At 41.7% G+C, this 13,140-nt stretch overlaps 1 protein-coding gene across 3 annotated transcripts in view; it reads right to left on the bottom strand.

The window, feature by feature from the left end:
* Window positions 1-220: 220 nt before the first annotated feature.
* The window catches only part of LOC112230431 (zinc finger protein 2 homolog), a 29,561-nt gene continuing 16,641 nt past the window's right edge, over window positions 221-13,140 (bottom strand). For 2 of the 3 annotated variants that reach the window (XM_042310841.1, XM_042310840.1), the window contains exon 2: window positions 221-2,191. In XM_042310841.1, coding sequence (XP_042166775.1) covers window positions 812-2,170 — 1,359 coding nt within the window. In that variant the 5' untranslated portion in view covers window positions 2,171-2,191 and the 3' untranslated portion in view covers window positions 221-811. Of the gene's footprint in view, window positions 2,192-2,715; window positions 2,778-13,140 lie in introns of those variants that run through there. The other variant, XM_042310839.1, reaches the window with a different exon arrangement.

Genomic DNA, 13,140 nt, shown 5'->3' with positions numbered 1-13,140 from the left:
GGGGACCTTCAATGCTGAAGACATTTTTTGGTACCCTTCCCCAGATCTGTGAATCGACACAATCCTGTCTCGGAGCTCTATGGACAATTTCTTCGACCTCATTGCTTGGTGTTTGCTCTGATGGGCATTGTCAAATGTGGGACCTTATATAGACAGGTATAATCATAAACAATATGATTTTACGTGGCATAAACAAAAACACAAATTCTCAGTCAGAAAATATAAGTCAGAACACAGCGCCTTTATTCTCTCATGTGATTTCAGGTTCTGTGATTGGGAAAATGTCCTTCCACACAGAAAGAGAGCAGTGGTAGAGCTTTTTTGGTGTGTGTCTTCTTATGCTCCTTCAGGCTCCTTAACCAGACAAAACTCTTTACACACTGGGAGTATTGGAAAGGCTTTTCTCCTGTGTGTGTCCTCTTGTGAGCTTTTAGGTCTCCTACTCGTGAAAATCAGTTTTTAACGCTGGGAGCAGTGGTATGGCTTCTCTCATGTGTTTGTCCACTCATGCTCCTTCAGGCTCCCTAACTGAATAAAACTCATTCCAAAGTGGGAACAGTGATAAGTCTAGTCCCTCTCATACCAAAGACAGAGTATTTAGTTAAATACTAAGAAGAGAACTAAATTAAACCTCCATAAAATAAAACTGTCTTCCTGCGAGACTGGATTCCTCAAAAACCTGAAGTCAGTTTTCAGAACATACCATAATTTCTTAACTTGGTGGCCGCCATAATGATAATTATAATGCAGAACATAAAATCTAACATTTCTCTCATGTTTATAGCAGAGCTCTATAGGCAAAGGGGGATTCCTAGTCATTTGTACAACTGAATGCATTCAACTGAAATATGTCTTCCGCATTTAACCCAACCCCTCTGAATCGGAGAGGTGCGGGCGACTGCCTTAAATCGACATCCACGTCATCGGTACCCGGCTTTTCGTCTGTGTGTTTTCTCTCATGCCTTTTCAGGGTAGCTAACACTGTAAAACTCGTTCTACAATGGGAACAGTGGAAAGGCTTTTCTGCTGGGTGTTTCCTCTCCTGAGCTTTTAGGTCCACTACTCTGGAAAATCTATTTTTACACTGGGAACATTGGAAAGGCTTTTCTCCTGTGTGCGTCCACTCATGCTCCTTCAAGCTCCTTGACTGAATAAAACTCATTCCACAGTGGGAACAGTGATGAGGCTTTTCTCCTGTGTGTATTCTCTCATGCCTTTTCAGGTAAGCTAACACGGTAAAACGCTTTCTACACTGGGAACAATGGAAAGGTTCTTCTCCCGTGTGTGTCCATTCATGAGCTTTTAGGTTCCCTGATTGGGAAAATCTCTTTTCACATTGGAAGCAGTGGTAAGGCTTTTCTCCTGTGTGTATTCTCTCATGCCTTTTCAGGTTAGCTAACACGGTAAACCGCTTTCTACACTGGGAACAATGGAAAGGTTCTTCTCCCGTGTGTGTCCATTCATGAGCTTTTAGGTTCCCTGATTGGGAAAATCTCTTTTCACATTGGAAGCAGTGGTAAGGCTTTTCTCCTGTGTGTATTCTCTCATGCCTTTTCAGGTTAGCTAACACGGTAAAACGCTTTCTACACTGGGAACAATGGAAAGGTTCTTCTCCCGTGTGTGTCCATTCATGAGCTTTTAGGTTCCCTGATTGGGAAAATCTCTTTTCACATTGGAAGCAGTGGTAAGGCTTTTCTCCTGTGTGTATTCTCTCATGCCTTTTCAGGTTAGCCAACAGGGTAAAAATCTTTCTACACTGGGAACACTGGAAAGGCTTTTCTTCTGTGTGTGTCCACTCATGCGCCTTCAGGCTCGCTAACTGAATAAAACTCATTCCACAGTGGGAAGAGTGATACGGATTTTCTCCTGTGTGTATTCTCTCATGCCTTTTCAGATTAGTTAACACAGTAAAACGCATTCCACACTGGGAACAGTGATAAGGCTTTTCTCCTGTGTGCATCCACTCATGCTCCTTCAGGCTTCCTAACTGAACAAAACTCTTTTCACAGTGGGAGCATTGGAAAGGCTTTTCTCCTGTGTGTGTCCTCTCATGAGCTTTTAAGTCCCCTGATCCGGAAAATATTTTTTTCACAGTGGGAGCAGTGGTGTTGTTACGCTGGTTTGGGCATCTCTGGGTCTGGTTCCCCCAAATTACTCTTCCTGCTGTCATAGCGAGAGTCTGGTCTCTCTCCTGCCAAAGACAAACAGAGTATCTAGTTAAACAGAGACCTGAATGAAACCTCCACATGATAAAACTGTCTTCCTATGAGGTTTAATCTAGACTAGATCCCTCAATAAAAGAGCAGAACTGGTCATCATAGAGTGGCTGTCGTGCTTTGTAGGCTGGGTAAATCCTTTCGAATTCAATATATTTTTTACAGCATCCCTTTTGATTTAAAAACAATCTTTCCTTACATGTTTAACTATGGAAGAAGTGGTAAGAAATAGACTTTTGTAACCGAATGTAAAAACATGAAAGAGATATACAGTACCAGTTAAAAGTTTGGACACACCTACTCATTCCAGGGTTTGTCTTTATTTTTACTATTATCTACATTGTAGAGTAATCTTAAACTATGAAAACACATATAGAATCATGTAGTAACCAAAAAAAGTGGTAAACAAATCAAAATATATTTTGGATTCTTCAAAGTAGCCACCCTTTGCCTTGATGACAGCTTCGCACACTCTTGGCATTCTCTCAACCAGCTTCACCTGGAGTGCTTTTCCAACCATCTTGAAGAAGTTCCCACATATGCTGAGCACTTATTGGCTGCTTTTCCTTCACTCTGCGGTCCAATTCATTGTGGAGGCCAGGTCATCTGAAGCAGCACTCCATCACTCTCCTTTTTGGTCAAATAGCCCTAACACAGCCTGAAGGTGTTTTGGGTCATTGTCCTGCTGAAAAACAAATGATAGTCCCACTAAGCACAAACCAGATGGGATGGCATATCGCATTTGGGCAAATTTATTTAAATAGCCCTTCTTAGATCAGCTGATTTCTCGAAGTGCTGTACATGATGATGGAAACAGTATGCACCTGAGCTCAATTTCGAGTCTCATAGCAAACAGGTTGAATACCTATGTTAATAATAAATAATAATAATCATGTTTTTTCTTTTAATAAATGTGACATTTTTTCTAAAAACCTATTTTCGCTTTTTCATTACAGGGTATTGTGCGTAGATTGATGAGGATTTTTATTTATTGTAGAATAAGGCTGTAACGTAACAAAATGTGGAAAGACTTTACTGACATAAATAATTAAAGACATCCAAACAAATCTCACAGATATAGGACAGACACCAGATATAGGACAAACACCAGATATAGGACAAACACCAACAAACTTCCTTTAGATGTTTTGGGGGAAACAATGTTACTATGGTTACTGTTGTTCCATCTTGTGAATGTTATCCAATGTGTTATTATGGTTACTGTTGTTCCATGTTGTGAATGTTATCCAATGTGTTACTATGGGTTATAGCAGTACGGACAAATCATTTTTTGACATGAAATAATTTAATATTTTTTGTTGATACATCCATTGGTCTTACAATTCAAAATGTAATAGCAAAATGATCCTTGGTATAACCTTAAAATATTTCTCATTCCGTTGTCGTTGGAGTGAGGCCTAGCCTACCGGTGAACAGGGTCTCATTCATATTGGGAAATTATTTGGCTGGAGGAAGGTTGTGCCAAATCCTGTCGTTTGTAAGGAACCCAGAATTGAGGAACCTGATGTTTTATCAGAAAAGTACCCTAGAGTGTTCCCAGCATGCGCTCTAAGAAAGTCACCGGGAGCAAGTCTAGTATGTCAGCGATCCCACCATGGTCGATCTGTCAGACATTTATGGGTGATCCTGAATTCGGTAAACCTCCTGAGTTGACCTCTCCTTTGAGAACCACAAAGGTGAGAGTTTGTAGAACCTCAATGAAGAGAGGATCCCTACAGTTGACAATTGGATGTCTAGGAAGCAGCAGATTGATGAACAGAGTAGAGATGTTTCTAGGAAGCAGCAGATTGATGAACAGAGTAAAGATGTTTCTATGAAGCAGAAGATTGCTGAACAGAGTAGAGATGTTTCTAGGAAGCAGCTGATTGAAGAACAGAGTAAAGATGTTTCTATGAAGCAGAAGATTGCTGAACAGAGTAGAGATGTTTCCCTCTCCCCTCTTTTTGCTGAGATACATCCAGAAGAAGAGTTTAATTAAGTTTGTGTTGGTAATTTTGACAGATATGGCATTCTAACGAGGAAACGGCGCTCTAATGAGGAAATTGTGTTCTCGCGCCACTTCTGGGCAAGACGATTGGCCCAGTTTCGACCGATTAGGATTTTTCAATGCCGATACCGATTATTAGAGGACCAAAAAAGCCGATACTGTCACGCCCTGGCCTTAGTTATCCTTGTTTTCTTTATTATTTTGGTTAGGCCAGGGTGTGACATGGGTGATTTGTGTGTTTTGGCTTGTCTAGGGGTTTTTGTAGATTTACGGGGTTGTGTTCTTTTAGGTGTCTAGGTAAGTCTATGGTTGCCTGGATTGGTTCTCAATCAGAGGCAGGTGTTTATCGTTGTCTCTGATTGGGAGCCATATTTAGGCAGCCATATTCTTTGGGTATTTTGTGGGTGATTGTTTCCTGTGTCAGTGTTTGTGCCACACGGGACTGTTTCGGGTTTTCACGTTTCTTGTTTTGTAGTTGTGTTCATGTTGAGATTTTCTTAATAAAAGAACAATGGACACTTACCACGCCGCATATTGGTCCTCCGAGCCTCTCCTCTTCAGATGAAGAGGAGGAAAACCGTGACAGATACCAATTTATCGGCCAATTTTTTATTTTTTTATTTGTAATAAAGACAATTACAACAATACTGAATGAACACTTATTTTAACTTAATAAAATACATCAATAAAATCAATTTAGCCTCAAGTAAATAATGAAACATTTTAGGTTTAGGTTGTAGTTATTACAGGAATTATAGGAATATTTCCCTCTACACCATTTGTATTTCATTAACCTTTGACTATTGGATGTTCTTATAGGTACTTTAGTATTGCCAATGTAACAGTATAGCTTCCGTCCCTCTCCTCGCTCCTCCCTGGGCTCGAACCAGGAACACATCGACAACAGCCACCCTCGAAGCAGCATTACCCATGCAGAGCAAGGGAAACAACCACCCCAAGGCTCAGAGCGAGTGACTTTTGAAATGCTATTAGCGCGCGTTAACTAGCTAGCCATTTCACTTCGGTTACACCAGCCTCATCTCGGGAGGTGTTAGGCTTGAAGTCATAAACAGCGCAATGCTTGACGCACAACGAAGAGCGGCTGGCAAAATGCACGATAGAGCTGTTTGAATGAATGTTTACGCGCCTGCTTCTGCCTACCACCGCTCAGTCAGATACTTAGATACTTGTATGCTCAGTCAGATTATATGCAACGCAGGACACTAGATAATATCTAGTAATATCATCAACCATGTGTAGTTAACTAGTGATTATGATTGATTGTTTTTTATAAGATAAGTTTAATGCTAGCTAGCTACTTACCTTGGCTTACTGCATTCGCGTAACAGGCAGTCTCCTTGTGGAGTGCAACGAGAGAGAGGCAGGTCGTTATTGCGTTGGTTGCGAGATTGGATCCCCCGAGCTGACAAGGTGAAAATCTGTCGTTCTGCCCCTGAACAAGGCAGTTAACCCACCTTTCCTAGGTCGTCATTGAAAATATGAATTTGTTCTTAACTGAATTGCCTAGTTAAATAAAAGGTATAAAAAAATATTTAAATATATATAAAAGAAAATCGTCCAAAAATACCAATTTCCGATTGTTATGAAAACTTGAAATCGGCCCTAATTAATCAGCCATTCCGATTAATCAGTCGACCTCTAGAACAGAGTAAAGATGTTTCTAGGAAGCATCTGACTGCTGAACAGAGTAAAGATGGTGTTCTAATGAGAACATGGTGTTCTAACGAGGACATGGTGTTCTAACGAGGACATGGTGTTCTAATGAGGAAATGGACTAGGTACTGTCGCCGGAAGCTCTGGACTAGGTACTGTCGCCGGAAGCTCTGGACTAGGTACTGTCGCCGGAAGCTCTGGACTAGGTACTGTCGCCGGAAGCTCTGGACTAGGTACTGTCGCCGGAAGCTCTGGACTAGGTACTGTCGCCGGAAGCTCTGGACTGCCGAGTCGCCTGGGTACCTGGTGCGTAGTGCCGGTACCGGGCTGGTGACACACACCTCAGGGCGAGTGTGGGAAGCAGGCACAGGATACGTGAAGACGCATTGAAGATCTGGGACGTAGAGCTAGCTCAATGCGTCCTGGCTGGATGCCCATTCTAGCCTGGCAAATGCGAGGAGCTGGAATAGAGCGCACCGGGCTATGAATGCGAACTCGAGACACCGTGCGAATCTCTGCATAACACGGTGCCTGACCAGTCACATGCTCCCCACAGTAAGCACAAGGAGTTGGCTCAGGTCTCCAACCTGACTCAGCCAATCTCCTCGTGTGCACCACCCAAAACATTTCTTGGGGCTGCTTCTCGGGCTTCCGTGCTAGCCGTGTCCCCTCCTAATGTCATCGTTCCTCCTGCGCTATTTCTACCTGATTCCATGGCAGAGTCCTGTCCCCTCGGTACTTCTCCTCGTAGTATCGCCATTCCGCTTTCGCTGCCTCTATCTCCTCCTTAGAAAGGCGATACTCCCCCGGCTGCGTCCAGGGTCCTGCTCCCTCCAGAATTTCCTCCCATGTCCATACTGACTGCTCCTCCGGAACAATCTGCTTGGTCCTTTTATGGTGGGTTCTTCTGTCACAGTCGTTGTATGGAGGAGACCAAGGCGCAGAGTGGTAAGCGTATATTCTTTTTTAATTAAAGACAGAACACTGAACAAACTATCAATACAAAACGAACCGTGAAGCGAATATGGGTAGTGCAGTCAGGCAAATAAACATAGACCAAGAACCCACAAAATACCCAAGGAATATGGCTACCTAAATATGGTCCCCAATCAGAGACAACGATAAACAGCTACCTCTGATTGGAAACCAATTCAGGCCACCATAGACCTACATAAACCTAGACTTACAAAAACCCCTAAATGTTAAAAAAAACACAAAAAAACTAGACAATACAAAAACTAACATATTTCAGTTAACTAGTGATAGACTATTTATAATGCAGACATGATATAGTAGTTCATATGCATCTGGTTGAGTGACATTTTTGGGTTGGATGTAAAGAACAACAACATTTTCCTACATTTCAGCACAGCAGGCCAATTAGTTCTATGCTCAGGTGGGCGCTCCCTCAACATGATCAGGACAGAGAAACCAGACATGCGCCCCACAACATTATAAGGACAGAGAAACCAGACACACGCCCCTCAACATTACCAGGACAGAGAAACCAGACACACGCCCAGTCAACACTACCAGGACAGAGAAACCAGACACGCGCTCCCTCAACATTATCAGGACAGAGAACCAGACACGCGCCCCCTCAACATTATCAGGACAGAGAAACCAGACACGCACTCCCTCAACATTATCAGGACAGAGAAACCAGATAAGCTTATTGCTCACATGGAGAACTCCAAACAAAAAGACAATGAAAAAAATGGATGAATCTTGTAAATGATGGTTCTGAAATAAACCAAAACTGGTTTCTCACAAGTGGAGCAGGTTTTGAACAGATGTTTCCACTCCGAGAATGACAACGGTAAATGACTGTAATTAATACATGCATTAACAGAAATGAATGTAACCAAATGACAGGAAGTAACGGTACATTTACTACTGGTGACATTTGTAATGGGGAATTGATAAAATAAACTCAATTAATTCACACAATGAAACAATGAAGGAGCAAGAATTGGTGGAAGCCAGCACCACCACACAACCCTCCCCTTCTTCTTGTCTCAACATTTTAAATTATACTGAAATTATATTTCACACATATTTGAGATGCTTTTCACTGACAGCCGCAACTCAATAATCAGCGAAGCCTATTGCCACACGCACTGCCCAAATAGGCATAAGCCTACAAGCTTCATTATGGGGTATTGTGATGTCAATATTGGGTATTGTGATGTCAATATTGGGTATTGTGATAACATTATGGGGTATTGTGATGTCATTGTGGGGTATTGTCATGTCATTAATGGGTATTGTGTGTAGATTGATGAGGGGGAAAAAATTATTTAATCCATGTCAGAATAAGGCTGTAACGTAACAAAATGTAGAAAAAGTGAAGGGGTCTGAATACTTTCCGAATGAACTCTATATATAGGGGCAGTACTCAGTGACATCACTTCATGAAACAGGAGGTACAAATATATAACATAGGTTCAAAATATCAACGTTCAATGTATCAAAATATATGACCAAGCTGGAAGTGGAAACGCCAGCCCAGCCACAATCCTAGATGTTCACTGATGATCAACCTCCTCCTCCTTCACATCTGACTCCTGGTGATCAACCTCCTCCTTCACATCTGACTCCTGATGATCAACCTCCTCCTTCACATCTGACTCCTGATGATCAACCTCCTCCTTCACATCTGACTCCTGATGATCAACCTCCTCCTTCACATCTGACTCCTGATGATCAACCTCCTCCTTCACATCTGACTCCTGATGATCAACCTCCTCCTTCACATCTGACTCCTGAAGATCAACCTCCTCCTTCACATCTGACTCCTGAAGATCAACCTCCTCCTTCACGTCTGACTCCTGGTGATCAACCTCCTCCTTTACATCTGACTCCTGGTGATCAACCTCCTCCTTCACATCTGACTCCTGGTGATCAACCTCCTCCTTCACATCTGACTCCTGGTGATCAACCTCCTCCTTCACATCTGACTCCTGGTGATCAACCTCCTCCTTCACATCTGACTCCTGGTGATCAACCTCCTCCTTCACATCTGACTCCTGGTGATCAACCTCCTCCTTCACATCTGACTCCAGTGTCAGTCTTCATTTTTGGGGGAATCCCGATGGACGACGTCATCCAATAGGCCATCATCACGACCACCGCCCACAAGATAATTGTCATTCAGGTTATCAATGGGAAGAGCATCAGCAATATGCCCTGTCTGGTAACTTGTCTCATTTAATGGATTTAAATTGGCAGGTGCACAGGGAGAAACCCCATTAAAACACTTTTGGAGGTCTTTAACTGTATCAAAGTCTGTGGCCTGTGATGTTGGGCAAATGATAGTCCCTTATTATACAAGAGACCAAATTCACAAATTCTACAGCACAACGGCAGAGTCATGTCTTAAGTGTAAAACTAACAATGACTCAATAATCCTTCTGGGAATGTTATGACATCATAAAGTTATGGCAGGAGTTAAAAAGTTGGCTGTCGGAAGTACAGTTGTACAATGTAAAATGACTTTTAATGCATCTGTCTGTATATTTCAAGATATGGCATATGAGGATGCAATGAGATACCCGATGGTTGGATGATACTTTTCTAATCAGTCATCTTAAATATTATAGTTAAAACCTGGAAATCAGCCAATCCTCTGTTGTTAATTCAATAGAATGGTAAAATGCTTTATTATCTAAAAGTTGAAAGTGAGTGGGCAAAGGATAGAAATAAAATGGTGCTAATGCGGGTGCTGGAGATGGAGGTGTGTTCTAGTGAGTCTGTGCAGGTGTGATGTCGTTAATGGAGATTGGGGTGTGTTCTAGTGGGTCTGGGCAGGTGTGATGTAGTTAATGGAGATTGAGGCGCGTTCTAGTGGTCTGGGCAGGTGTGATGTAGTTAATGGAGTTGGAGGTGTGTTCTAGTGGGTCTGGGCAGGTGTGATGTAGTTAATGGAGATGGGGGGGGTGTCCTAGTGGGTCTGGGCAGGTGTGATGTAGTTAATGGAGATGGAGGTGTGTTCTAGTGGGTCTGGGCAGGTGTGATGTAGTTAATGGAAATGAAGGTGTGTTTAATGTTTGCAAGCTTGAGCTAGATATCGACCTAGTGTGACCTTCCTGGACTCTCAAGTCAGTGAGTCAACACAGGAAGGTGCAATGGATGGATAGTTCATTTATTTCCAAAGCTGCAATGATGGGACACACACAGTATGGATGGATGATCAGTAGTGACGGGATATAAATAGCACTCCCACAGCAATTCTCCATAAATCTGCCCTATAATATACTGACAAAAAAAACAGTTGAAATGTCTATCAAAGTTATTGTGATCGTATAGTGGATTTAAGAATTTCTACTAATTCATAATTTACTATAATAAAAATAAAGACATTATTTTCATGTGTCTCATATTCACTACATCAGAATAAACTGTCATCCATTATAGTATCAAAAATGATCAAATTAACCTGGACGATTACTCAATGTCCCCGTCTGGTGGCGAAGAAGTATAATACACCTAAACTAACAAAACTGGGTAAATAAACTGGCTGGTGTTCATGAGTTTATAAAACATATACTTTATACATTTGTCATAAATTACCTGCATTGATGAGACACAAAGTGTGGATGAACGATCCGTAGTCGACAGGGTAAAAATAGCACTCCTAAAGAAGATGCATTTTCCAGTTTGCTACCAACTTGAAAGAGGGAACTTTAGCATAAAACCCACATGGAAATCTGAGATTCGGCAAGAAACATATAAAGAGAGGTTTATTTGACGCCAAACCAACAACAGTAGTTATTAAAACATAAATTGCTAATGTATGGTTTAAAAGTTGGATTTTATGATGTAATGTCAACTTCATACATTTCTATCCCAGGACCACTCAATTTTCAAATTCTCCAAAAATCTGCTGTGGATTACCCAGAATCCCAAAGATTTATCACTGAGTGTATTACACTGAGTGTAATGTAAACACACGAGAAGCGCAGCAGTCTAATGTACGGCATCTCAGTGCTAGGGGCTTCACTACAGCCCCTTGTTCAAAACCAGGCTGTATCATAACAAGCCGTGATTTGGAGTCGCATAGGGCAGCGCACAATTGGCCAAGCATCGTCTCTGGGTTAGGGTTTGGCAGGGGCAGGCCGTCAATGTAAATAATAATTTGTTCTTAACTGACTTGTCTTGTTAAATAAAAGGTTAAATATATTTAAAATATGTAACTTCATTACACCGTTACACTGGCATACAAAGACAGTAGCACAGAGTTGATCATCCATATGACGTGAAGAAATACTGCATTGTGGGTAGTTTGGAAGAGTTCACAAAATAAGTTAATAAATATGTAATAACGCAAAAACATAACTGTTTGTACTTATAGGTAATCACATCGTGTCTACAACTAGCTTACTAAGTCTTTAACCACACTGTATTGTTACACTGGTGAGTAAAAACTCACGCTTCCTACACTTTAACTTGTTATCTGCGTTACCCACTCCAGTCAGCAGATGGCGGTCTGGAAATTTAAGGCGATGCTGTTGGTGTGACGTATAATCTAGTGGACGGAACGCTTCTTTCACCAGCTTTCAGAAGCAATAATAGTTAGTCTGACACCTCGGTAGCTCGCTAGACAAAATAGCTGAACCAATAAAGCTCTTTAGACGCTTTCGTGTTTATTAGCCACTGTGTTTTGAACCCACTTCTGTCGTCTAGTTAGTTATCCGATTTGATTTCATATTTACGGTGTTGTTGTTGTTATTAGTCAGCGAGCGGTCTGGTTAAGTTAGCATTAGCCTAGCTAACACCTCCGACCATGCGGTCACTAAGCTACTATCCTGCTAAAGAAGAGGAGGATATCACAGTAAAACAAGAAGTAGAGGGTGAGGCCGTTACTGTGAAAGAAGAGGAAGACGCGTTCAGAGTGTTAGAGGAGGAGGATGTTACAGGAAAAGAAGAGGAGTATGCAGTTTATGGTGTGAAGGAGGAGATGACTCTTACATCGAAAAAGGAGGAGGAAGAAGAGGATGAAACTGGATATCTGGGCCCTGTTTCCCAAACGCATCTAAAGCCTGTTAAGGAGGCTGCGAATTTTCGCAGCTTTTTATTAAAAATCGCGCAACATTTCAGCGTCCTGCTACTCATGCCAGGAATATAGTATATGCATATGATGAGTGTGTGTGTGTGTATAAAAAACACTCTGCCGTCTCTAAAACGGGTTAAATCGTGTCTGTGGCTATAACATAACGTGTTTAGGAGTAAAAATCCTTCGAAAAACTGTTCACCAAAAACACAAAAATAATATTCATCCGCCAGTCAATGTATTGTCTAAGGCTGAAGAAAATACATGGGGATGCCCTGTAAACGCCTACAGCTTCCACACGATGTCGCCAGTGCTGGCATTTTTGGGCTGCTTTATCCTTGGTTTGGTGACGTATAGGCACGTCCTTTCTTGGGGCTCACCACAGGATGTTATGAAAGTGAAAACATGGAGTATGATTTCAAGACTCGCTCTAAAATTTCCGCTGATTTGATCCCGCCACAGGGACCTAGTCCCTATCAAGTTTTAAGGCATCCAATGGTTCTAACGATGAATTTAGCCATAAGATGGTTTTGAGAAACCGTTCCCTGATAAACACTAGTAAGTACTGTCTTACAAACAGAGGCAAAAACTCTGCAGTTGAGCTGATTATTGGTGTAAAAGCGGAAATCTGCAATTGCTAAATCCATATTGTGACTTTTAAATTATTTATAGCCATTGATTCTTGAAGAATATAACACATGCTTCATGAGCTTAGTTCAACTGTTGTACCCCATCAGATCCCCAAATAAGCTTTTTTTACTATAATGTTTAGAAACAATGTACATCAACACTGTATAGCCTCAACATGTTTAAAACATGGTTCAAACTATAATGTTGATATCATGGATGGTCAGTCCTTGCATCCATAGGTCTGTCTGTCTGTAGTTACATTTCTCCAACCCCATAATCATTTTATTACCAAAACAGTGGTGGAATGACAGATTTGTTATTGTTTGAACTGCAGATTGCTGGGTTGTGTGGATTTTTAAACAGCAACAAAATGGCTGCCCAGAGACCTGGTTTGGTAAACAGCTGAGGGGTGGAGGAAGAAGAAGTGTAACCACTCAAATTCATAGAGAATGATATTGTAGAAACCGTAACCCAACACCTAGCGACCTCGTCACGAACTTCAGACACCACATGGCGTAACAGTTATAAGGTGTTGGCTTGACAGTCGCTGGACCCAGGTT

Source organism: Oncorhynchus tshawytscha, linkage group LG32, assembly GCF_018296145.1.
Source record: "Oncorhynchus tshawytscha isolate Ot180627B linkage group LG32, Otsh_v2.0, whole genome shotgun sequence".
In the NCBI taxonomy this organism is placed as follows: Eukaryota; Metazoa; Chordata; class Actinopteri; order Salmoniformes; family Salmonidae; genus Oncorhynchus; species Oncorhynchus tshawytscha.
The sequence above is the reverse complement of the archived record's forward strand: the minus strand, read 5'-3'. Positions and strand labels throughout refer to the sequence as shown.